The sequence below is a fragment of the Carcharhinus amblyrhynchos genome, chromosome 4, assembly GCF_965287045.1.
Source record: "Carcharhinus amblyrhynchos chromosome 4, sCarAmb.v2.hapA, whole genome shotgun sequence".
Taxonomy (NCBI): domain Eukaryota; kingdom Metazoa; phylum Chordata; class Chondrichthyes; order Carcharhiniformes; family Carcharhinidae; genus Carcharhinus; species Carcharhinus amblyrhynchos.
In genome coordinates, this window is record NC_137327.1 from 28,113,789 (window position 1) to 28,139,519 (window position 25,731).

A 25,731-nucleotide genomic window follows, 5' to 3' on the forward strand; every position below is an offset into this window, starting at 1 on the left:
AGCTACAAAGGCACATCCCTAACCAGGTAGCTCAGTTGTGGAGCATCATTAATGTAACGTAACAGCTTTGTAGAAACATAATAAAATAATACTTGACGCTGCTGCTATTGAGCATCGGTGGTGGAGGGAGTGGATATTTGAGGAGGTTGTCAAATGGGCTGCTTTATCCGAGATGGTATCAAGCTTTTTGAGTGTAGTTGGAGTGGCACCCATCCAGGCAAGTGGACATCACACTCCCAACTTATGCCTTGTAGATGGTGGACAAGCTTTGGGGAGTGAGGAGGTGTGTTACTTACTGCAGTATTCCTAGCCTCTGACCTGCTCTTGTAGCCACTGTTGATATGACAAGCTCAGTTGAGTTTCTGGTCAATGATGACCCCAAGGATGTTGACAGTGGGGAATTCAGTGACAGTAACATCTTTGAACGTCAAGGGAGGCTGATTAGATTGTCTCTTATTGGTGATGGTCATTGTTTGACATTTGTTTGATGTGAATGTTATTTGCCACTTATCAGCCGAAGCTTGGATATTGTCCAGATTTTGTTGCATTTGAACATGGACTGCTTCAGTATCTGAGGAGTCGTGAATAGTGCTAAATATTGCGCAATCATCGGCGAATAACTAGACTTCTGTCCCAACGACAGAGGGAAGGTCATTTAGGCAGCTGTGGATTCTTGGGCCTAGGCCGCTATTCTAAGGGACTCCTGCAGAGCTGAAATGACTCAGGCCCTTCAGCCATTTTCCTATGTGCCAAGTATGACTCCAACCAGCAGCATGTTTGTCCCCGATATCCATTGATTCCAGTTTTTATTTAGGGCTCAGTTGAATGCAGCCTTGATGTCAAAGGCTGTCACTCACCTCACCTCACCTCTGGAATTCAGCTCTTTTGTCCATGTTCAAACCAAGGTTGTATTGAGGTCAGGAGTGACCCTCGCGTGAGTAGGTTATTACAGAGCAAGTGCTACTTGATAGCACTGTTGATGATGCGTTCCATCGTTTCACTAATGATTGAGAATAGACTGATGGGGTGATAAATGGTCATGCTGGATTTGGCCTGTTTTGTGTTCTATTCTGCAGAAACTTGAGGTTCATTAAATAACACCTCCCAAACTCATGTACTCTGCCCCCAGAAAAACCTCCCTCATCCTACTTGGACTTGTATTGCCATTCGTCCATTGTCACTAGATTAAATTTTTGGAACTCTCAACTAAAAGCATTTGTGGACTGCAACAGTTCATACAGAAGGCTGCCACCACTTTCTCAAGGATGGACAATAAATGCTGGCCTTGCCAGAAATGCCCACACCCAGGAATAAAATCTTCTTTAAAAAAGAGCAAAGTTAAACAACATTTAAATTTATTGAAAATTTAATTTTTGTTTCTTTTAGCTTACGATGTCTCAATGTATCTGCAAACAATCTGGAATCACTGCCTCCTAACAGTGATACTGAAGACAGCCTCAGTGTGTTGCAAGAGCTTTATTTAACAGGTAACAACCTGACTGATAAGTGTGTTGCAGTGCTAACTGGACACCCACGTCTTCGAGTCCTTCATATGGCTTACAATCAGCTTCAGTCATTTCCAGCAAGGTAAAACATGGTTTCTCTTTATATGGCACAGAATCAGTAACAAGTCAATAAAAAATTCTAGAATTGTAAATTTTATGTATGGTTTGAAAGTTAGCCAACAATAAAGGATAATTTGGAGGCATTGATAGGTCGTTTACAACTAAAAATGTTGTAGCTCAATGAGCAATTATATTCAAAACTGGCTGTTTAAGTCTGTTTGGGAAAGCTATTTTGCTGTCACGTGACTCCTAGGAAGTGCATGTGGTACTAGATTTGAAAGGACAATTTTCTAATCTCCCTGTTCTATATAATGATTTAAGATTTCACATACTTGTTTAAGTGGTGTAATTGAATTCTCTCTGGTATGCTAATTGGTTTGCTGTTTTCCTTCAGTAAGCTGTCGAAACTAGAGCTACTAGAGGAGCTCAATCTAAGTGGAAACAAACTAAAGGCTGTCCCTACCACCATCACAAACTGCAAACGATTGCACACGCTCATCGTTCACTCGAATAGTATTGCCGTCTTTCCAGAGATCCTACATTTGCCTGAAATTAAGGTGCAAAATGTGGTCTGAATGTTTCTGATGTTTGTGTTTTATGGTTGTTGTCTTCCCCCAGCACTGTTTATTTTGCTGAACAGTCGACTGTCTTTTAATACAAAGCCACTATTAATATCTCCTTAGTTTCTTCTTATTATTAATGCTTGAACTCCATCATCTTCATTACATTTTCCCTCGTATGCTGTATGCTTCTATTGCCTTCTAATGGTAGGTCTGCAGTAAGTTGCTGCTAATGTATCCTAAAAAACACTTTTTTCTTATTCTAGCTGTTTTTTCATGGATGTAATTAATCTAAGTTGTCATGTTTCCTTGTGCAACATCTGATGCAAGTAGAATTTGTGTTGGAACTTACAATTTTAAAAACTTCAGCTATGTAGATTTTCATAGAACCCATACAGTGCAGAAGTAGGCCATTTGGGCCCACCTAGGCCCTATATCCATAACTCCATTTATTTACCCTTCTGGTTCTTCTGACACTAAAGGGCAAATTAGCATGGCCAATCCACCTAACCTGCACATGTTTGGAATGTGGGAGGAAACCAGAGCACCCGGAGGAAACCCACACAGACATGAGGAGAATGTGCAAACTCGAGGCCAGAAATTTCTTTTGGCTGCAGGGCTGTAAAATCTGAAAATTTAGTGCTGCCCCGAAAGCACTGTGGGCCTTAGGCAGAGAGCTCTATGGCCAATATTTCACTGTAAATCATAATTAGCCTTTGCTTTTAATCTCCTATTATGCACTTTGCAACTACATTGTTATCTGATTTGGCTTGAGTGAAATTTTTAAACAAAATATTGCACATCTCATTTTTGCCACGACTGCAGTGAAACTTGGAGCTTAAAATACTCTGGACTTACAGTCAATATTCCTTATTTAGTTGGATTTGTTACCTTTATTTTATCTGTGGGTAGTTTGACTTATATTTGCAAGGAATGACAGTGGAGCTTATCTATTAGTCATTCACTCTCTTGCTCAGTTGGTAAGCAGTGAAATGTACATTATCGGCTCACACAGCTGGTACCAGTGTTACCATTAATTTATCAGTTGTCCTTGTCCTGTTTTAGCTCGTAGACCTCAGCTGTAATGAACTAACAGAGATCTTGATGCCTGAGACACTACCAGCCACTCTGCAGGAGCTGGATCTGGCTGGCAACACAAACCTGGTCCTTGACCACAAGACCTTGGAGATATTCAGGTAGATACCCACCTATTCAAATAGTGTCAAAATAAGTATAGATTAAAAATGTGTTTAAAAATGCTGGAAACCTGTAGCAGGCCAGATAATATATGTAATGGGCTAATTTTTGAAAGGCAGCCAGGCAGGCCTGGAATTCAGTATCGTTGACCGATTCCAGCACAATTCCGCCTCTGAACCATTTTCAAAAAGGTTGGGTCTGGAGCAAAGCGACTACTCGTCTCCAAGCGTTGGGAAGCCAACCAAGGCAATTATGCAGCCTCCTAGAACCATAGAAAAGTTACGGTGCAGGAGGAGACTGTTCAGCCCATCATGACTGCACTGGCCAAAAGAGCGAATGAAGAGAGCCACTCATTTTAATTCCATTTTCCAGCACGTGGTCCCTAGCCTTGCAGGTTACACCACTTCAGATGCAATTCCAGGTACCTTTTAAATGTGTTGAGCGTTTCAGACTCAAACACAACTTACGTGATGAATTCCAGAGCACCACCACCCTCTGGGTGAAGAAAATGTTCCTCGTGCCCCTTCTAATTCTTCTACTAGTCACCCCAAGTCTGTGTCCCCTGATAGTTGACCCCTTAAGAGGAAATATGTTTTTCCTGTCAGTAACTTCATTGTGGTGTTAATGTAAGCCTACTTGTAACACAAATAAATGTTTTTTTTTAAAATCCTATCTAGGCCCCTCATAATTTTGTATACCTCAATCAGGTCAGTCCTTTGCCTCCATTGTTTTAAGAGAAGCAACCCTAGACTACCCAATCTCTCCTCCATAGCTGCTATTTTCATGCCCTGGCAGAATTGTTGTAAATCTCTTCTGCATTCTCTCCACAGCAATTATTTTTTCCCTGTAATGCAGTGATCAGAACTGTACACAAAACTCTAGCTGTGACCTAACCAGTGTGTTATACAATTCCATTGCATCCCTGCTTTTGTATTCAATACCTCATTCAGTAAAGTATTCTGTAAGCTTTCTTATCTATCTGTCCTAACACCTTCAAGGACCTGTGGACATGCACTTAAACCTCTCACTTCCTTAATCCCTGTCTCATGCCAACTGGAATTTCCAGTCAGCAGGTGGGCCCTGATGGTGGCCAAACACAGCTGTGAAAGGAGGTGATTTTCCAGCAGATTGGTTGGGGGCCAGTACTTCAGAAACATTCAGAAACGTTCTCCCATCCTGTGGTCAAAAAATGACCTGAAGACTTGTGCTATAACTAAAACATTAAAATATTATTTTTCATTGTGAAATGAGAAGATCCTTATTGTAGTTTTGTTGCAAATCATTAGGTTGTCACATATGTGCTTGACAACCTTTGGCTACATCATAGGTTACGCCAGTGCAGCCAATTAGGAAAGTAAAAATTTTACTGAACTTCTCTCCCTAGTACAAAAACATTGGATGGATTATATGTTGCGGGGGAAATGACAGAAATGTTGAAAATCAAAATCAAATCTGTATATTTTGTTGATTACAGTCATATCACTACCCTGAAAATTGATCAGAAGCCGACTGCACCAACTAGTGATCCAGCAGGAGCAACAACGTTCTGGAGTCATGGCTATTCTGAAATGGCGGGACACAGAAACAAGTAAGTAAAGTAGCATTGGGCCTAGTTACTGTTTGCTTACTTTATTGAGCTAAATATTGTAGGTTCAACTGTTTATTTTCCCAATGGCGCAGTGCAAATTTTAATCCCCCTTTATTATCTTTAACTTTCCATTGCATGTGATTTGGTTGACTTTTCCATTTTTTTTTCCACGCAAGGAACTGCTCATACTTACTTCCAGTGTTTGCCCCGTGAAGCTAGCCCTCAAAAAGCAAAGACAATTACAACACAGGAACAGGCCCTTTGGCCTCCAAAGCCTGCACTGACCATGCTGCCTGACTTAACTAAAATCCCCCACCCTCCTGGGGGCCATATCCCTCTATTCCCATCCTATTGATGTATCCACCTCCACTACCTCCCCTGGTAACGAGTTCCAGACACCCACCACCCTCTGTGTAAAAAAAAAACTGCCTCGTACGTCTCCTTTAAACCTTGCCCCTCGCACCTTAAACCTGTGCCCCCTAGTAATTGACTCTTCCAGCCTGGGAAAAAGTTTCTGATGATCCACTCTGTCCATGCCTCTCATAATCTTGTAGACTTCTACAAGATTATGAGCAGCATGGACAGAGTGCCTCCGGTTCAGTGAGAATAAACAAAGTTTCTCCAACCTCTTCTCGTAGCTAATGCCCTCCATACCAGGCAACATCCTGGTAAGTCTTTTCTACACCCTCTTCCAAGCCTCCATATCCTTCTGGTATTGTGGCGACCAGAATTGAACACTTTATTCCAAATGCGGCCTAAAGGTTCTATAAAGATGCAACATGACTTGCCAGTTTTTAAACTCAGTGCCCCAGCTGATGAAGGCAAGCATGCCATACGCTTCTTGACTACTTTCTCCACCTGCATTGCCATTTTCAGTGACCTGTGTACATGTACACCCAGATCCCTCTGCCTATCAATACTCTTAAGGGCTCTGTCATTTACTGCATATTTCCTATCTTTATTAGACCTTCCAAATTGCATTACCATACATTAGTCTGGATTAAACTCCATCTGCCATCTCTCCACCCAAGTCTCCAACCGATCTTTGTCTTGCTATATCCTGTGATGGTCCTCATCTCTTTCCACAAATCCACCAATCTTTTCCATCTGCAAACTTACTAATCAGACCAGTTACGTTTTCCTCCAAATCATTTATATATATTACAAACAGCAAAAGTCCCAGCACTGATTCCTGAGGACACCACTTATCACAGCCCTCCAATCAGAAATGTACCCTTCCACTGCTATAATCTGTTTTCTTTGACTGAGCCAGTTTTGTATCCACCTTGCCAGCTCACCTCTGATCCCATGTGACTTCACCTTCTATACTAGTCTGCCATGAGGGACTTTGTCAAAGGCCTTACTGAAGTCCATGTAGAATATCCACTGCCCTACCCTCATCAATCATTTTTGTCACTTCCTCGAAAAACTTGATCAAGTTCATGAGATATGACCTCCCCTCAACAAAACCATGTTGTCTCTCACTAATACATCCACTTATTTCCAATTGGGAATAAATCCTGTCTTGAAGAATCCTCTGCAATAATTTTCCTACCACTGATGTAAGGCTCACCAGCCTGTAATCGAGCAATGGTCAGCCCTAGAGGTCTCTAAATTCCCTTGTCCTTTGTTTTTCATTCATTTATGTGTAGGCTCCCGGCAACAATATCTGTGGCATAGTTTCTATATGTCAGTTTCTATATATGTATATATAGTGATGACACCCAGTCTACTTCACTTCTTCTGTGTTGTCAGATCATCAAGCTTCTACAACCTCAGAGATGCTTTGCTTCGTGACATAGCTTTTAGTCATCAAAGTCGAATTCTCTAAATCCCTGCCTAAACCCCATCATCGTGCTACTTTCATCTGTCTCTTTCAAGCCTTCTTTAAAATCTATAATTTTGACTGTGCACTTCACCTCTCCTAATTATACTCTTGTTTTTACTGCTCTCTGCTTTGCAGCTTTTAAGTACAATTAAAGGTACAATGCAAATGAAGTTATATCCAATACTTACTTACCAAATCGTAAAGGTTATAATGGTGAGACACATGAATCACGTATCAGTGTGTCACAGTCGCCTTGTTAACTCATAGTGCACTTAATAATCGCTAGCTATAGATTATGCAACAAAATTGTAAATAATTTGTCATACTCCTTCTGTTGTGATCTGGAATGGGGACTCTGAATTGTGGGGGAATACAGATAATTTATATTACTGGGACTACTGTCAGAATACATTACCAGTATCCCCTTTAATTTCTCTTTGTTGGATTGTGCAATCCCTTGAAGACTCTGTGGCCCAGTTATTTCCTGCATGGTGCATTTGTTCTGCATATGGCAGCGTTGGTTCTGACAGCAGCAAAATCAAGAGCTCTACCGTGGAACTCTTTGGCGTCTGAATGATGACAAAAAGCTAACAGACATTTATAAAGTAATCACTTTAGAGCTTCTGAAACTCTGCCCCATAATATCTGTGCCTCATTTTCCTGCAGTAATCAAAAACTGATCCTATTGTCCAACTCTTTTCCAATATTAATTTTCCATCTAAAAATTGCAATGGACTCTGCCTTAACCATTCCAAAGATGTGCAGGTTAGGTGGATTGGGCATGCTCAGTTGCCCCTAAGTGTCAGGAGGACTAGCTAGATAAATGCATGGGGTTAAGGGGATATGGCCTGGGTGGGATTGTTGTCGGTGCAGGCTTGTTGGCCCATCCTTGTGCACTGTAAGGATCCCATAACTCTGTGGAAAAGCAGTCAAAGAACAAAGAACAACCCAGCACGGGAAACAGGCCCTTCGGCCCAACGAGCCCATGCCGCCGCATCACCCTACACCTATTCTACCCTGCATGTCTACGAATGGAACCCCTAACTTAGCCAGATTCAGGGGAGAATAGTGTCAATTTGGTAAAACCAATCAGCCTAAGAGCACATCTTTGGGGTGTGGGAGGAAACCGGAGCGCCCGGAGGAAACCCACGCAACCACAGGGAGAATGCGCAAACTCCCACAGACACAGGCCCAAATCCATGTATCTGCACAGCTAGCAGTGCTAGTCACCGAGCTGTTGCGGCGCCCGTCTACCGGTCCAGGATCAAGCACACACACCGACACGAAGTACTAGGCCACTCCCGGAACTTCCAAGAGCAGCCCACGCACGACCCACCGTGTGCATGCCCCTCGTTTGACACGAGGTGGACCTCCACCTGCAGAATAAAAAGACAAAAACGTTAATCTTACAAGCCTGCTTTTCCGGTGTCTCCTGGGCTACTGCCTGAACTGAGTGCAGATGGGCGTAGGGTTGATAGGATTAAGGAAGTGAATGGGTGGCTCAGGGATTGGTGTGGGAGGAATGGGTTTGAATTTATGGGGCATTGGCACCAGTATTGGGGTAGGTGGGACCTGTTCGGGCGGGATGGGGTTGGTCTGAACCGTGCTGGGACCAGAGTGCTGGCGAATCGAGTAAAGAGGACTGTAGGCAGGGCTTTAAACTAAGTGGGGTGGGGGGGTGCGAGGGTAGGCGATGTTACGAGGTCTAAAGTTAAGGAGAGGGTACAGGTAAGGGAAGAGGCCGAGGATGTCCCAATAATAGAGGGAGTGAGGGCGTGAGTATGGTTGGTGGCGTTACGGCAAATAGGGTCCAGGTGAAGGCTGGGATGAAAGCGCTTTATCTGAATGCACGAAGCATTCGGAATAAAGTGGATGAGCTGGTGGCGCAGATCGACACAAATGGATACGATCTGGTGGCCATTACAGAGACGTGGCTGCAGGGTGACAGGGACTGGGAGCTGAATGTACAGGGCTGTCAAGTGTTTAGGAAGGATAGGCAGGAGGGAAAAGGGGGGGGCGTAGCTCTGCTGATTAAGGATAGCATCACGGTGGTAGCAAGGGATGATATTGGAGCCAAGGAGCAGAGGGTGGAATCGTTGTGGGTGGAGATTAGGAACAGCAAAGGGAGGAAGACGCTGGTGGGTGTCGTCTATAGGCCCCCGAATAATGATCTGGAGGTGGGGCGGGCTGTTAACGCGCAAATAAGTGCGGCGTGCAGGAATGGGACAGCAGTAGTTATGGGGGATTTCAATCTGCATATTGATTGGCCAACCCATGTTGGACGCGGAGGGCTCGAGGAGGAGTTCTTGGAATGCTGCCGAGATAGTTTCCTCGAACAGTGTGTGTTGGAGCCGACGAGGGAGCGAGCTATCTTGGATCTGGTGCTATGTAATGAGGCGGGTAGAATTAGGGACCTTGCGGTGAAGGATCCTCTTGGGGAGAGTGATCATTGTATGGTGCCCCAGGGGTCGGTGCTGGGGCCTCAGCTTTTTACCATTTATATAGATGATCTGGAGGAGGGAACCGAGTGTAGGGTGTCGAAATTTGCTGATGACACCAAGATTGGGGGAACGGCAAATTGTGCAGAGGGCATGGAGTGTCTGCAGAAGGATCTAGATAGGCTGGGTGAATGGGCCAGGAAATGGCAAATGGAATTTAATGTTGGCAAGTGTGAGGTGGTCCACTTTGGTAGGAATAATGGTAGGAAGGACTATTACTTACGGGGCGAAAAACTGCAGCAGGCGACGGTGCAGAGGGACCTCGGGGTCCTTGTGCATGAGTCGCAAAAACCCAGCTTGCAGGTGCAGCAGGTGGTCAGGAAGGCGAATGGGATGCTGGCCTTCATCGCGAGGGGGATTGAATATAAAAGTAGGGAGGTCTTGCTGCAGCTGCATAGGGCATTGGTGAGGCCGCAGCTGGAGTACTGTGTGCAGTTTTGGGCGCCGCACCTGCGCAAAGATATTTTGGCCTTGGAGGGAGTGCAGAGGAGGTTTACTAGGCTGATACCGGAGCTGAGGGGGTTGAACTATGAGGAGAGGCTGAATAAACTAGGCTTGTACTCGTTAGAGTTTATAAGAATGAGGGGAGGTCTCATTGAGACGTATAAGATGATGAATGGGATGGATAGGATAGAGGTGGAGAGACTCTTCCCGCTCAAAAAAGACAGTAGGACTAGGGGGCACAGCCTCAAGATAAGGGGGGGGGCTGTTTAGAACGGAGTTGAGGAGGAACTTCTTCACTCAAAGGGTGGTGAATCTCTGGAATTCTCTGCCCGTTGAAGTGGTGGAGGCTGCCTCACTAAATATTTTTAAGAAGCGGGTTGATGGGTTTTTGATAAGAGAGGGGATTAAGGGTTATGGGGAGAGGGCGGGAATGTGGAACTGAGCCGCGACAGATCAGCCATGATCTTATTGAATGGCGGGGCAGGCTCGAAGGGCTAGATGGCCTACTCCTGCTCCTATTTCTTATGTTCTTATGTTTCACTCATGTGTCTATCTAACTGAACCTTAAACGAGTCCAACGTTCCTGCCTCCACCACCCTACTCGGTAGCGCGTTCCATACCCCCACAACTCTCTGCGTAAAGAACCTTCCTCTCACTTCCAAATTATACCTCTCCCCCCTCACCCTTAAATCATGACCTCTCGTGTTTGTACCCAGTCTAGGGAGCAGTCTCTCACTATTAACTCTATCTATTCCCTTCAGTATCTTATATACCTCTATCATGTCCCCCCTCAATCTCCGTCTTTCCAAGGAGAAAAGTCCCAGTTTCTCCAACCTTTCCTCGTAACCCAGCCCCTCCATGCCAGGCAACATCCTGGTAAACCTCCTCTGCACCCTTTCCAGAGACTCCACGTCCTTCCGGTAGTAAGGTGACCAGAACTGGACGCAGTACTCCAAATGCGGTCTAACCAACGTTGTGTACAACTGAAGCATTAGACAGCAGCTTTTATACTCTATACCCCTTCCTATAAAGGCTAACATTCCATACGCCTTCCTAACAACCTTCTCCACTTGTGACGCAGCCTTCATGGATTTGTGAACCTGCACTCTGTATGTCTATACTCCTAATCTGTCTACCTTTTATCACATAGCTCCTCTCTGCATTATTCCTTCCAAAATGCATCACCTCGCATTTGTCAGGATTAAATTCCATCTGCCACCTATCTGCCCAATGCACCAACCTATCTATATCCTGTTGTATCACCTGACAATCCAGTTCAGTACCCACCAACCCTGCCATCTTGGTGTCATCAGCAAACTTGCTGATCACACCACCTACACTCTCTTCCAAGTCATTTATGTATACTACAAAGCGGAGAGGTCCCAGTACTGAGCCCTGCGGCACACCACTGGTCACTGGCCTCCAGCCCGACAAGGTCCCCTCCACAACTACCCTCTGTCTCCTATTACCCAGCCAGTTCTCAATCCACCTAGCTACCTGGCCTCGTATCCCATGCGCCTTAACCTTTTCTACCAGCCTACCATGAGAGACTTTGTCAAACGCCTTACTGAAATCCAAATAGATGACAGTCCATTCCCCAATAGTCAACTTTATGAAGAAATTTTACCTAAACCACCCTCTCAATTTCTTGTAACATAATTGTGCTATTTCTTTGGCTTTTTCCATTTTGATGGAGATATTTTTATCAGTATTAACTTTTAAATGGTGTTTAAAGCAGGAGCCTGCTGTATTGTGTCAGGTATATCATACAGCAGATCGTAACTGATCCACTCAGTCTAAATGCAACTCTTCTCTGGGTAATGAATCATTGGGCGGCACGGTAGCACAGTGGTTAGCACTGGTGCTTCACAGCTCCAGGGACCTGGGTTCAATTCCTGGCTCGGGTCACTGTCTGTGTGGAGTTTGCGCATTCTTCTCATGTCTGCGTGGGTTTCCTCCGGATGCTCCGGTTTCCTCCCACAGTACAAAGATGTGCAGGTTAAGTTGATTGACCGTGCTGAAAAAATGTTGCCCCTTAGTGTCTTGAGATGCGTAGGTTAGTGGGATTAGTGGGTAAAATATGTAAGGATATGGGGGTAGGGTCTGGGTGGGATTGTGTTTGGTGTGGACTTGATGGGCCAAAGGGCCTCTTTCTGCACCGTAAGGTTCTATGATTAAAAGGAAAAGAAAGCACAATTGCATGAGAAAATTTGGTAATGTCATGCTAACACAAATCTCAACAGAAAAAAAGCCACAGAAAAAGAAAAGAGGACCAAACAGTTATAGAATGGCTGAGAAATAGTGACATCTGCCTAAAGTTTGTAAAAGGATCTTTAAAAACAAATATATAAAAGTTAAGTCACTAAATTAGTTGAAATCCAAAGTGCTTTTTCCCAATCATTATAAATCTTGAGCAGATTACTCTTCTTCGAAATTAGATTTTGAAATGGCACATTTAAGATTTATTTTGCATTCAACCCCTTGCAGAAGAGAAGTCAAAACGGAATCTCTATTTTATGTCACTGTAAATCAAAAAGAGCTTAAACAATTTTCTTTGAAACTTTAAAAAATGGACTGCTCTGTTAACTTTATTTTTCCATAGAAGTATTCAATTTAAATTTTTGCTGTGTATATATTTTCAGCAGGTGAACTTTAAAAAGAAACAATGATTCAACAGAGAATTTGGATGCAACCTTACCAGAACAATTTGAAGTGTCATAAAAGTCTGATAACTGGAGTGTTCATGCTGGTTGTTCCAGCATGTTCAGCTGTGCAACAGTCCCAACTGTCAATTTTTTTGACAGGTGGGAGATTCGCGTGTGGCAGGGGGGAGGAAGGGAAGCCATGCACATGCAATTCTGTATAAATCAGCTTTGTGCCCTTTCTAGGTGCAAAGCCAGTCCTGCTGGGAAGATAACGTGTGGCACCAAACCGATACTGGATTTTTAGCCTCACATGCTATCTTCCTGGCATGTCATGCCAAACAACTGGCACAGTGAGCTGGTAAGATTGCACCCTTTATCTTCTGTTGTTTACAGACAGAATATATTACCCTGTCCTTCCAGTGTATTACCCTACCTGTTGGACGTTGGAAAATCAAATGCTCCACTTCCTACAAATATTACACTCTTATTTTAAAAATATCCTTCTTGGAGAGAAAATTAATTCTCACTTGGAGAAGCAAATATTAATAAGCAGCAGCTAGCTTGGATTTGATGAAGGCATATCATATTTGACTACGTTTATTTGAAGTAAATGGATTAGTAAAATACCCATGTAGAGTATAAACACTGCAGACTACTTGGGCCAGCTGCTTCATTTCTGTGTTGTATATTCTGTGATTTTGTAAATATGCTTTGTTACCTTAATTGAGTGGAGCTTCATTAAATCAAATGAACAATCCAAGTCAGACTATCTTTGAGAGAAATGGGAGCTATGACCTTTTCAAGTTGATATCAGATCACATTTATATTGCCCTCTGTCAGCACTGAGAAGTGCTGGCTTGTCACCGTCTCCATGAATTGGTACGAAATGCCTGCTCACTCTTAAATATATATATTTTGGATTTTCCAGACTTTGCCTTTCAGTTCTTGCCCTCGATAGTTTTGGAGATAACCTGGAAGCATTGTATGGAATATTTGATGGAGACAGGAATGTGGAAATCCCTCGTTTGTTGCAGTGCACTGTGGGTGATGTGTTGGTGGAAGAATTGCAGCAATCCAATGTGGATAGTGTTTATATGACCCACACGTTCCTTGTCTCTCACAGGTGAGAAAGCTGCAGTTGCAGTTTACAAAATCAGTTTCCATGTATCTAAATGGAGAATTTTCATGACAAGAAAGACATCATGTTCATATAAATATTCACAAATAACTGGCTTTAACAACACCAGGTTTATTTCATGTACCGTGTGCCAAAGATATAACAAGAAGATAACATATTTCCACAGAGCAACAAACAGAGTTGTTCATGTAATGAAATAAAATGGAAGATAATTCCAATGCAATACATCAATGAGTATGATAGAAATATGACACGAGCCAGCTTACTTTCATGCAATTGTTGATTAAAAAAAAACCACATAAAGCCAACACAATAACACAGAAAGTAACTAAATTTCTTAGCCAAAATTCAAGATGCCTGAAGCAGAGGTTGGAACTTGGTGTTTCCAAAACAATTAATCTACTTCTCCTGATCTGTAAATTAATCACTTTTCTATCAGCAGAACAACGTTCAGAGAGGAGTGGTTGGGAGGCTAAGGGAACAAGAGAACAAAACTGGGAAAAGCATTCTTTCAAATTGGCGTGAGATGTGATGGAATCTTGATTCCACAATCAAGTAATGACAGAAATATAAGCCTAGGTTTTCACCAAGCCGGGATGACTCTGGAGTGCTAATTCCATGGCTGGACTTCGATTTTCACCAGGGCCACTAAGGGGGCAGGCTGGTTCAAGTCAGGAGCCTGCACTTTGCAGTGCTGACCTAGCCTGTTCCATTGCAGAGAAAGGCATAGAATCAATACTGTGCAAAAGAGGTCCATTTGGCCAACTGAGTCTGCATTTTCTGAAAGGGCATCCAACCCAGGCCCTCCTCTCTGCCATCTCCCATTGACAGCGGTGGGATCAGAAGAGCACGCCACCACCCACCATGAGAAACCTCTGGGGAAGCCAGAGAATCCCCCTGCCAAAATAACTTTTAGTCAGTTTAGTCATTTGAAAGATGCAGTGAAATATTACCACCATTTATCAACCATTCTGAGAACATCTCATTTTTTTATTGATCTAATTTAAAGATTATTTCATAGTGACTAATTTTGTTTAGATATATGTTTATCTATTTATGATATTGTATCACGTAATCAAATAAACAATGCATTATTGAATCCAAAGGTGTGATTGGATCATTTCATGTTAAGATGGGAGGACAAATGCTGAAATTAGTGCTATTGTCCCAGTAACAATTTGTTTGCTTTTCTTTGTTTTTAAGAAAACTTGGAATGGTGGGGCAGAAGTTGGGTTCTTCGGCTGTATTGTGTCACATTCGCCGTGATCCCAGTGACCATAGTGGCTATTTCACTCTTACGGTGGCCAATGTCGGCAATAGCCAAGTGGTGTTATGCAGAGATGGGCAGCCACTGCCCCTTTCAAAAGTGTTCAGTCTTGACCAATGTGCTGAGGAACTGGAAAGAGTGAAACAACATAAAGCCATTATAACTGAGGTAGGCTTCAGAGTTTAATTTGTTTTTTGCCTGTGACAACTGATGCAAATATTGATTTGCTAATTTTAGAATATGTATAACATATTTTAATGCTTCTATCCAAATGTTACATTCTATAATTCCAAAACTGTCTTGCAGGTCTCAATATCATATGAATTGTCTGATATATTTCGTTAACTTGTTTTATTACCAGTAAAAATTCAGTAACTAATGTATATTTGTTTATTTTCCTTAGGACAATAAAGTAAATGGCGTTACTTGTTGTACACGTCTGTTGGGCTGCACTTACCTCTTCCCATGGGTCCTTCCAAGACCCCACGTTCACACTATATCACTTACTGCTCAGGATGAATTCCTTATCTTGGGCAACAAGACGCTCTGGGAAAATTTATCCTATGCTGAGGCAATTGAAGCTGTTCGGAATATTCCTGATCCTTTAGCTGCAGCTAAGAAACTCTGCACACTTACCCAGAGTTATGGTTGCCATGACAATGTTGGGGCTGTTGTAGTGTACTTAAATATTGGGGAAGACAACTGTACATGTGAGGTACATGGAGTTCCCTTACCTAGTCCAGGTGTATTTGCCCCTGTTAACATGATAGTAAAAGATAGTGCTCACTATTCTGTCACCCCGTCATCTAGTAGTGGTATAGCATCTGAATTTAACAGTGAGATGTCTGCTTCTGAAGTGAGCAGTGAAGTGGGATCTACAGCATCTGATGAGCAGCCAGCTACAAGCCTAGAGGCTGGTACAGTCCCTCGCTCCGAACGCCGCTGCAGCCTCCATCCAAGCTCTTCCACTAGTGTTTTCCAGCGGCAGCTTTCCAGTGCAACATTCTCCAGCAACCACTCAGATAATGGCCTTGATAGTGATGATGACCAACCAGTAGAGGGGGTAATTTCTAATGGCAGCAAACTGGAAGTAGAGGTGGACATCCATTGTTTCCATTTCAAAGTTCCAGGAAGCTCCACTGTTTCACAAGCCCGTGATGAGGGATTGTTTATTAGTATGTCTGAGGATGACAGTCCAGGAAACTATTTAAAGGTACAGAGACAAAATGGTATGAACAGTGGGTCATTGTCAGCAATTAACAAGGAGGGAACTGATCTGAAGAAGTCCTCATCTGCATCAAACCTACAGGGTAAGAAATTTTCAAATGGATCTGTGGTCCCTCTTGAAAAAAGCCACAATATTATTGAAGTGGCTACAGAGGCACCAAAGAAAAAATGTGGATATTTTGCAGCACCTGCACAACCAGACCCAGAGGACCAATTAATTGTGCCACCAGATCTAGAAGAGGAGGTGAAAGAACAAATGAAACAGCATCAGGATCCTGTTTTGGAAGCTGAATCTGAGAGAGACAATGGACTTACCCAACAGGAAGTCTATGATACAGCTCTGTAGCACAGTCTTCTGGCAATGGAATGTCTGCTATTCATACATTGTCAAAATGAAGGTTAGGATATTACTATGTTAGATATTTCTTGTATAAAAGATAATCATGCCAACTCTAAAGAATATTATTTAAATTGTACATAAATCAAAATAGATTTCAAATGCTTCAGCATATGTCAAACCAAAATCAACAGTGTGGTTTTGGCATTGAACTCATAAGATTTTTAAGTTATCATGTGATGGTTTTGTGTTTTCATTTTTAAATTAAAACTCCATTATCTTCTTGACATGAACAAATTGTATTTAAAAATGGCAGAAGTCTATGGCATCCAATTTTACATATTACCGCCTGTGTAAAATGTTTACAAAGCTTTTTCAATTAAATGGACTGCATCTAAATACATTTTGACGATTTAAAAGTAATAGCAGCATTTCTAAGTAGGTGAATACAAGTTCAGTGGTTTCAAGTTTTCTTTGCACTGACCAAGTTTTCCTTTGAGCTAAAATTAAGCAACCTAAAATGTCTTGATTTTTTTAAATCAGTAATTCAAAAAACAGTGACCACAAAATGTCCAGGTCTTTTTGAGATGTTTGGTTGTAATGTCAGTCAGGTTTGCATGGTTCTGTCTGCTCTATTTATAATCTTTGCTGCTAAGCACTCCAAATAGTTGGGTGTCTAATAAGGCTTGCACCTGGTTTGAGCAATGCAACCTTTTCAGGCATCCTTATTTAAGGATGATTACCTTAGAAGTTCATAAAATTAGATTTTATGTTAAAGCACAGTGATACTGCAGCTTTAAATTTAAAAACTGTAAACCTAATGCAAGTGCAAAGAAGATTCTGAGTGAAGGTTGTCTTCAGACAGTGTTGTGCTTTATGAAAACTATTGCAGGTGTCTATGTCTTTATGTTGCAATGAGTTCATCTGGCTTTTTTTACTTGTGCTCACAAATTTCATGGATAAATACATCCTGAATTGTAGCTGATGATGAGATTTCATACTTGATTTGCATGTTTATAAAAAAAAAAGTTTTCCATAGTTTGATGTCAGAAAATCTGTAGGACTGCTCAGAGAATTAGATACATGTGCTTTGTCTGTTTAATAATCTGTTTTGTATTTATTTATTTACCTTTAATACCTTCAGTGACTTCTGAAAAATATTTCATTAGTTTGTGGAGGGGAGGAAATGGTGAGCATTGGAGCTGCAAAGAAAATGCTATGTTTTGTGTAGGCTTTGCTGGCAAGAAATGATCTCAAACAAATGAACTAAACTGACACAATGTGATAATCTTACTAAATGACTAACATTGTACGAGAAAAATTCTAGTTTTGATTTAATTTAGTTGAGTTGTAAACTGGCAGTAACATTTGATTTAGAGTCTCCGGGGTCACCTGCATTTAGATTACTGTTAATAAAATGGCATTGATCCATGACTGAGTTGGGGAATTAATGTAGCTGGTGCAGGGGACCTGTAGGGGTGTCTCTGAATGGTCAGAAGCAAATGGAACTTGCTAACAAAAATCAATCTGAAAAATGGGGTGAAGGCATTACAATGCCTGACGAGCTAATCTCTAAAGTAAAGAAATGGGCCAGACTCAACAAAATTGGAATAAAGAAGGATCATCTGGTCTGGCTGGAAAAATCTGCAAGTTGCTTTCCTAGGAATTGAATGATGACACTGACCAAAATTCTCAAATCCTTGAGTATTTAGCTGTTTTCGAGGTCAGCTTAGGTAAAGGTAGAAGTCTCATACTGGAAGAACATTTTTCAACATGTTCACTTTTGAAAAACACACAAAATTTAAGCAGAGGCCTAAAAAAATGTTTTCAAATCATTATCAGCTATATCCCTGATTCAGAGTTGAATTTCCCTGCACCATTGTCAGCCGTAGTGATAAGTGCAAATGATGTCTCATGAATGGATGCAGTATTATTCATGTGCAAAGATTTAGCCAGAGTACCACACAAAATCATCTTTTGGGTGGCTGCTAACATGCTAATTTGCCAGAAATATGAAGGGATGGGCAGGCAGTATTACAGCTCTTGCTTCATTGCTGATGATTTCAGTATAACCATAGCAGAAAACCAAGCAACTAAGTGACATCCTTGTTGTTCTGACTGCTGCTTTGATTCCAGTTTTGATCTGAGATATATGTTGGAACAAAGAGGATCTTGGTTAGGGGGGGTGGTGGAATGTGCTACAATTGGTCTGTGTCCTAAGCCAAGAAAGCAAAATTGTCCTAGCCTCTCCTGGGCAACCACCCTTACTGTCATGTGATGACTGAATATGGTTTGGTTGCAATGACTCTTTACATGAAGTCCCTAGAGTCAATTCACACAAACTCCTACGTGAAGGGCAACCACTTAAGCAAGATATTGGAGGACTACAAGCAAATGCAGAAGGAAAATTGAGACAAAATTGAAGAAAAATAAATTGAAAAGTGAGAGAAAAGGTTGAAATCTGTTTGCTTAATTATGACTCTCTTACATTTATCTTTTATTGTTTAAAATTGCACATGTATCTAATTCCATGAGTCTGTCTAGAGCAGATAAAAGGCAATTGGACCAATTCATATGAATGCATTTGGCTTTAAAAAAGAGCTTAAAAATGACCTTGCAGTACAAAATACTTGCAATTTGGAGCTGCACACAGGCTGACAATGATGTGACTTTGCAGATAAGGGCATAGATGTTAATTCAAGATCTTTTAAACGAACAAATGAATGCCAAATCTTCCTTGGAATGAATTGAACTTTTGTTCTTCTACATTATTGGTTGTGAGCACTGAGATTTTACTTATCTAGATATAATGTGCAGGGAGTGCTTGCACTGAATGATGTATCTAGCATGACCCCCTTGACCTGTATAAGATCAACTATCTGGAATGTGGTGAATTTTCTGGGTACTATGAATATGGAATAATTTAAATTTATATATATATATAAAAGATTAATATTTTTATTTAATGGATTAGGTAGACAGGACTTAAGGAAATGCACATAATTGAAGTTTGCTGAAAAAGATCACAAACTTTTTTCTTGTAGCTATAGTTTACCCATATATAGACAAAAATTACAAATAATGAGATATTTTCACCTGTGCAGTGATGTAAGTTTCATTTTTTTGGTAAGTCTTAAATGTATACAGAGAGTAGTTGTGACCACATTTGAGAAACTGCAGCCTGAAGTATTTCACAGTGCCATGGACAGTGATGGCATTAAAATATCACAAGCTTATTTTCAAGAAATGCCCCATTATAGTAATATTCAGGTAGAAACAAAACTTTTAGCACTGGGTTTATAAAACGAACTAAACAAATAGGATTAATTTTAGTAGCGTATAATGAGACAGCATATCCCAAAATTCACTGTAAATATAAAGTGTAATGAAATTTCTAATTTTTTATGCCGCAAATCCTATTATATCAGAGAAGACTAATTTGTACATATTGTGCCATATTCATATAAATGACACTGGATATGTCCATAATTATATATTGATTATTGATTTATAAGGTACAGTATTAAAAGTTTTTCCTGCACAAACACAGCAGGAAGGCAGCACAGATTAATTTTGTCATTTGAAATTTTAAAATAAGTGTATATTCCTTTATCGTACTATAAAGTTGAATGGTACAGTGGCACTGGAATTCAGTAAAGGACTAATGATTTCAAAGTGTATACTTTGTCCTTCAAAGAACTACTAGGTTGAAAGGAGCTTTTGAGGCTTTATTCAACAATGTTGGCTCCAAAGGCAATTATTTTAACCTTTGTTCCTTCATAATGACTTCACCTGAATTTGTTAGATATTTCTCCCATCCAGCTCATACAAAATTTCAATTAAGTTCCATGTGTTTTTTGGGTTTTCAGCCCTGCCTTGCCTGGATACCAATTTGGAAACTTTTGTCTCCAGAGTATTGTGCATGTAAAAATTGGTTGAAAAATGTGAAAGATGTAAAGTTTTATTTTGCAGAGAAGGATCAAAAGTTGAGAAATAGCCTTTGTCCTGCCCTAGTTTTTACTGTGTGATGAAATTTGCACAATTCTGCTTGATCAAATTTTCTGTATATCTGCTAAAGGAAAAACAAATAACTCCTAGGAGTGGTGAAATTAATTGTGACTTAGTCACACCAATTTACTAATCTTCTCTGAGAGAATGTAGCCAATTCAAAAACATTTTATTGTAAATACAGTAGCACTTTCCTCGGTCTTTAACTGTTAAAAGATGTTAATTAAAAATTGTTTCTTTTTGTTGAGCTGTATATTTCTGGTTTAAAAAAGACTTGGCAGTTGGTGAACTTTTCCAAATAAGACAATCAAATTCGGTAGGCCTGTGTTCTTTCTTCCTTTGCAAGAAAGATTTTTCAAGATAATTTCTGATAGGATTACACTCTTCAAATCATACTTTATAGATATGCAAAGTTAAAGTATTTCAGATAATTAACCAGAGGATGGTGTACTTGGCAAGCTCGGTCTTTAATGGCATTTTATGTTCCGATGGAAGTTTGGTGACTTCATCTAGCTCCTTGAGGGTAAAGTTGTGTTGCAATCTGGAGGGTTGAAATGCTACTCATTCTAAAGGAAATATCAGAGGAACTGTAATTCAGAGAGAAGGGAGCATAGACAATGGCATCACCAATATCTAATCTAGAAATACCCTAGACCAAAGGTTGGTTTGGGGAAGTTTCATCAACTTGGGTTGGAAACTCAATATTCTAGAAAGTAATTTTCAAATTTCTGATTTGTTTAAAATAACTTGCAAATACACAGTAGCTTATATAACTGATTTAGTCTTAAAATTGAATGCCATCACATCAAGCTCTTACAACAATGCATATTTCCATATTTTACAAAGTGAAACAGAAGTCTGCAATTTCCATTTCTTAAGTAAAATGTCTCCCACCAAGAATGCTGAAAATGTGTATAGAGCAAAAAGTGTAGTATCTGGAAGAGCCAACAAGTGAATTTTATTTTAAATTAAACTAACTCTTTGAGAAAAATGTGTTTATTCTCATTTTTTTTTACACTAAGTATGTTTCAATACAATTGTGAGTCCAATTGTTAAGTTAACCTCTCAACAAAAAAACTGAAGACTGCAGGTGAAGTCTTTCAAACAGGGCATTCATGTGAGGAGGAAATTTAAAAGCACTTATAATTGACAGATTTTTGTTGAACAACAAAAATATTGAAGCAAGTTTTGTAAATTAGCTTTTTTGCAGCTACAGAACAATCAGTTATATTGTTGTGAGTGAAATAGCTCTAAATGTTTTTGTCACATTTAGATCATTTTTTAATTATTTTGATGTCTGTCATTGGTACCTCTAATCCACCCAGTTGATTTTGCTGCATCTCCTGTGATTCCTGAATCTGTAGATTAATATTATTAACTGGTATGCCTTATGTTAAAGATATATAAGGAAGTTGTTGCTGGTGCAATCATCAAAATAAACAGATATTGTACTCACTGGAGCTTCCAATTGGAGTTAGGATCTCCAAGTATCACAGAGCAGCCAAAGTTGAATATATCTGGCTCAAAAGTGCCTTTGGAATCTTGCCAGTGATACTCAATATGTGATACCTAGTAACTCATTTTTAGGCATGACAGTAACTTCCCTTTTTAAAGGGTTTTCTGTTGAACGGTTTTATGATAATGAGATGTCACCACGGTCACTAATTCTGATCAGCTTTCGGCTAATGGAGCTACAGATTATCTGCATTTTGGGCAATAGGTTTCTCTCCCTTTTTTTCCTTCAATTTTATAGAAGTTTACAGGGCAACTTGGGATAAGAGGCTTGTAGAATAACTTTCAGGACCATCATTTTTTAACCAGTAAAATAATATATGCCTTATGAATGAGTTTCAAAGTATCTTGTAAACTTCCAGGAAATGTTTTGATTGAAAATTGCATTTATTGAGCAGTTGTATGTTTTAATCTACATGACCATTTTAAACATTCCTTTTTGTCAATCTATTTTCTTCCTTCTATTTCTTTCCACTATTACCCACTTTATGTATATATCCCTCCTTCAGTTTGAAAGACAATCTGAGAAAGGAATTAGAGCAATCTCTGCAACTTAACCCCTTGCAAACTGACTATCCTGATGGTTCAGAATTTATTTTGTAACTACTAAGGAATAGAAATTTAGTTTAGTAACTACTGTTGGTTTTGATCTTTATTTACAATGTCTGGCAGCAATTATGAATCCTAGTATTGTTTTCCAAGCCTTTTGATATTGAGACTTTGCCAATTTGTTTACTTTTCCTTGATGATTGTAATCAAGCAAGCCAACTACTACCACTAATATGTCTTAGACTTGGCAATTGTAGACAACATAGTAATTTGTTTTTGTTCATTTATTAGTTAGTGGGTAATGAGCATTTTTATTAGATCAAGTTTGGCAACTATAGCTTATCATTTTATATATTGCTCTTTACATAGAAGGATGTTCCATGATGTTCACAGAGGTGTAATTAGAAAAGATGGCCACCAAGCTAATGAAAGAGATGTTACTTGTGGTCAAAATTTGGCTAAAGGAATGTACTTTAAGAATTTAAAACAAAGAGGCGGAAGAGTTTAGAAATGGAAACCATAATGTGAGGACTATCTAGATTAAATATTGGCTGCCAATATTGAGGGTAGACAATGTATAGAATAGAATAGAGTGGGTAGACAAGGCCAGAGTTGGATTCTGGGAGTGTGCAGTTTTGGGCGCTGCACCTGCGCAAAGATATTTTGGCCTTGGAGGGAGTGCAGAGGAGGTTTACTAGGCTGATACCGGAGTTGAGGGGGTTGAGCTATGAGGAGAGGCTGAATAAACTGGGCTTGTACTCGTTAAAGTTTAGAAGAATGAGGGGAAATCTCATTGAGACGTATAAGATGATGAATGGGATGGACAGGATAGAGGTGGAGAGACTCTTCCCGCTCAAAAAAGACAGTAGGACTAGGGGGCACAGCCTCAAGATAAAAGGGGGGCGGTTTAGAACGGAGTTGAGGAGGAACTTCTTCACTCAAAGGGTGGTGAATCTCTGGAATTCTCTGCCCGTTGAAGTGGTGGAGGCTGCCTCGCTAAATATTTTTAAGACGCGGGTTGATGGGTTTTTGATAAGAGAGGGGATTAAGGGTTATGGGGAGAAAGCGGGAAAGTGGAACTGAGCAGCGACAGATCAGCCATGATCTTATTGAATGGCGGGGCAGGCTCGAAGGGCTAGATGGCCTACTCCTGCTCTTATTTCTTATGTTCTTATGAGTGTTGAGGAGGGTAAACATGATGTGACAACCTGTTCACAAATTTTGACAGGAAGAAAATAATGAGAAATGGGTCAGTGGTTTTCAAGACAGAGGAATTAAAGGATGCTTTTATGAAGAGGTTTTGAATGAGATGCTTTTGAAAGTGGGAGTGAGATGGTATGTAGTCTCTGCAGAAAGGGGATTATTTACAATGTAATGTGCGGCCAGGGAGAGAATTTAAGTAATCAGCAGTTTCATTGGAATGAGAATCCAGGGAGCAGGAACTGGCTTGTATGGACAAGGTAAGTATGGAGAGAGCATTCAGGAAAATGGAAGAGAAAATAGAGAAAAAACATGGATTTGGGGGTAGGATAGGAGGATGTTTGACTTGATGGGAAGAGGAGTCAGCAGAGGCAGCTGAACATCTGGTTTAATCTTAGTTGCTCAAGAAAGCCACGAGTTTTATGCACTTGTTAGAGGTGACGATGGAGGGAGCAGCAAAGAGAGTTCAAGGAAACGGGTTATCTTTCAGTGTTATTATTGTTATAAATATTATGCTAAATTAAAGTACTTGAAAATTTTGATATAGTTGAAAACATGTCAGACCTGTGACCTGAGTGACCAAAAGTGCTTTGCACATCACTACTAAATGTACAAGCTAATGCATCATATGTTCATTTCCTACTGGCCTGGTAAAGATCAGTCAAGTACAATCTTCCGTCCCTAATTTATGCTGCTTGACCATGCTGGGTTAAAGACCTGTGCTCCTAGACTGTGGAGAGGGAAAATAATTGGCAGGGACTCCTATTCCTAAGCACTAGCCACTACACCTGGATAGAACTTGCACATGCAGAGTCCTCTGTTGAGAACAGGACAGTCTTATTTCTGATATCCAACTTTAAAATTAGCTCTCTCCTCATACGATGGAATAACCTAGTGTGACTGTCCACAGTCACATCAAAAGGATGCCATTTGGACAAGAGCTGTTGATCCCCATGCAATTATACTGCCTTCAGGAGAGGAAACTAAGAGAATATTAAACAAATTAGTCCAAAACTGCTGTATTTTTCATGGTGCAATATGAGAAAAAGTTATGCTGTTGAGTGTTTAAACTAAGCTGCATAAGATTCAAAGAACCACCAGTAAGTAACATAATACAGAAAACAAAAGATTTCTCTTTCTGGGTTGAGGCATAGTTTATTCAACTGTTTAAATAGCTGTTATTGCATTTAAAATGTTTGTTTCATCATTAACAACCTTTTAAGACATTTTTTAAAACCTGGAGTACAAAATCCTTTTTGATTCCACATGATCTTTAGTTTTCAGAATTGTAAACATCTACATTATGTTAGGTTTCCAATACTAAGTTGAGAAGTTCCTCATTTTTAATGTAGCCTGCTGAGCATTAAGCTCATCCCTAAATCAATTTCAATATGCCATTAAATCAAATGCCATTTATCACTTTGTTGCACTGCATAGAACTTGTGGATCACCACCTCTATTAAAATCCACCGTTGGAAAAACAGTTTAAATACTCAACTCTTACGCACCAAAGGGATATAGCAGTTCTCATACATTTATTTTTACAGGTTGGGTGCAGCGCAAGTTGAGGCGATTCCATTTTTCACGTTGTTTGTATTTATATAATGCTAAATGTACCAGATACATTTGAAGGATTTCTTTTGTAGGAGACATCCAGTACTGCATTCAGTGACAAAAATATTTTCCTTAATTTTCTCAGTACAACTTGCCTTGATGTGATTATTATCCTGGAAACTTCTACACAAGTGGGCATGCATTTAATGTTACTGTGAACTTATAATTTATGTAATTTTAATTCATTCAGTGTTCATGTTGCACATGATTCAATCAGGACTGAAGTATAGAAAATATTTTAATGTATATGTATTTTAGCATGCAAAATTGTGCATAAAATGTAATGAAATTCTGTTCTGTTATTACTTAGTGTACTTTGTTTCTCTGTGCATATCATTGTACAAGTCTGAGGCACTTTGGAGAACTGAAGACTGGGTTTATGAGGATTAATAATTCCCCTAGTTACCAGAATATGTTTCTTAAAGATGCTGCTATAGATTCTGGAGGATCCATCTGTATTTTTGATTATCTGTCAAGCCAAAGTAGCAATAAAGATTTATACCGCATACAACATATACCATGACGTTTTGTTCAAACTTAATTAAGGAGTTGGA

The 25,731-nt window shown here is 40.2% G+C and overlaps 1 protein-coding gene across 4 annotated transcripts in view; it reads left to right on the forward strand.

Moving 5' to 3' along the window:
* phlpp2 (PH domain and leucine rich repeat protein phosphatase 2) overlaps positions 1–25,692 on the forward strand; it is a 120,318-nt gene extending 94,626 nt beyond the window's left edge. For all 4 annotated transcript variants that reach the window (XM_080186900.1, XM_080186902.1, XM_080186904.1 and 1 more), the window contains exons 13-19: positions 1,387–1,587; positions 1,960–2,122; positions 3,191–3,321; positions 4,797–4,910; positions 13,254–13,448; positions 14,667–14,898; positions 15,134–25,692. In XM_080186900.1, coding sequence (XP_080043026.1) covers positions 1,387–1,587; positions 1,960–2,122; positions 3,191–3,321; positions 4,797–4,910; positions 13,254–13,448; positions 14,667–14,898; positions 15,134–16,303 — 2,206 coding nt within the window. In that variant the 3' untranslated portion in view covers positions 16,304–25,692. The remainder of the gene's footprint in view (positions 1–1,386; positions 1,588–1,959; positions 2,123–3,190; positions 3,322–4,796; positions 4,911–13,253; positions 13,449–14,666; positions 14,899–15,133) is intronic.
* Positions 25,693–25,731: the final 39 nt, after the last annotated feature.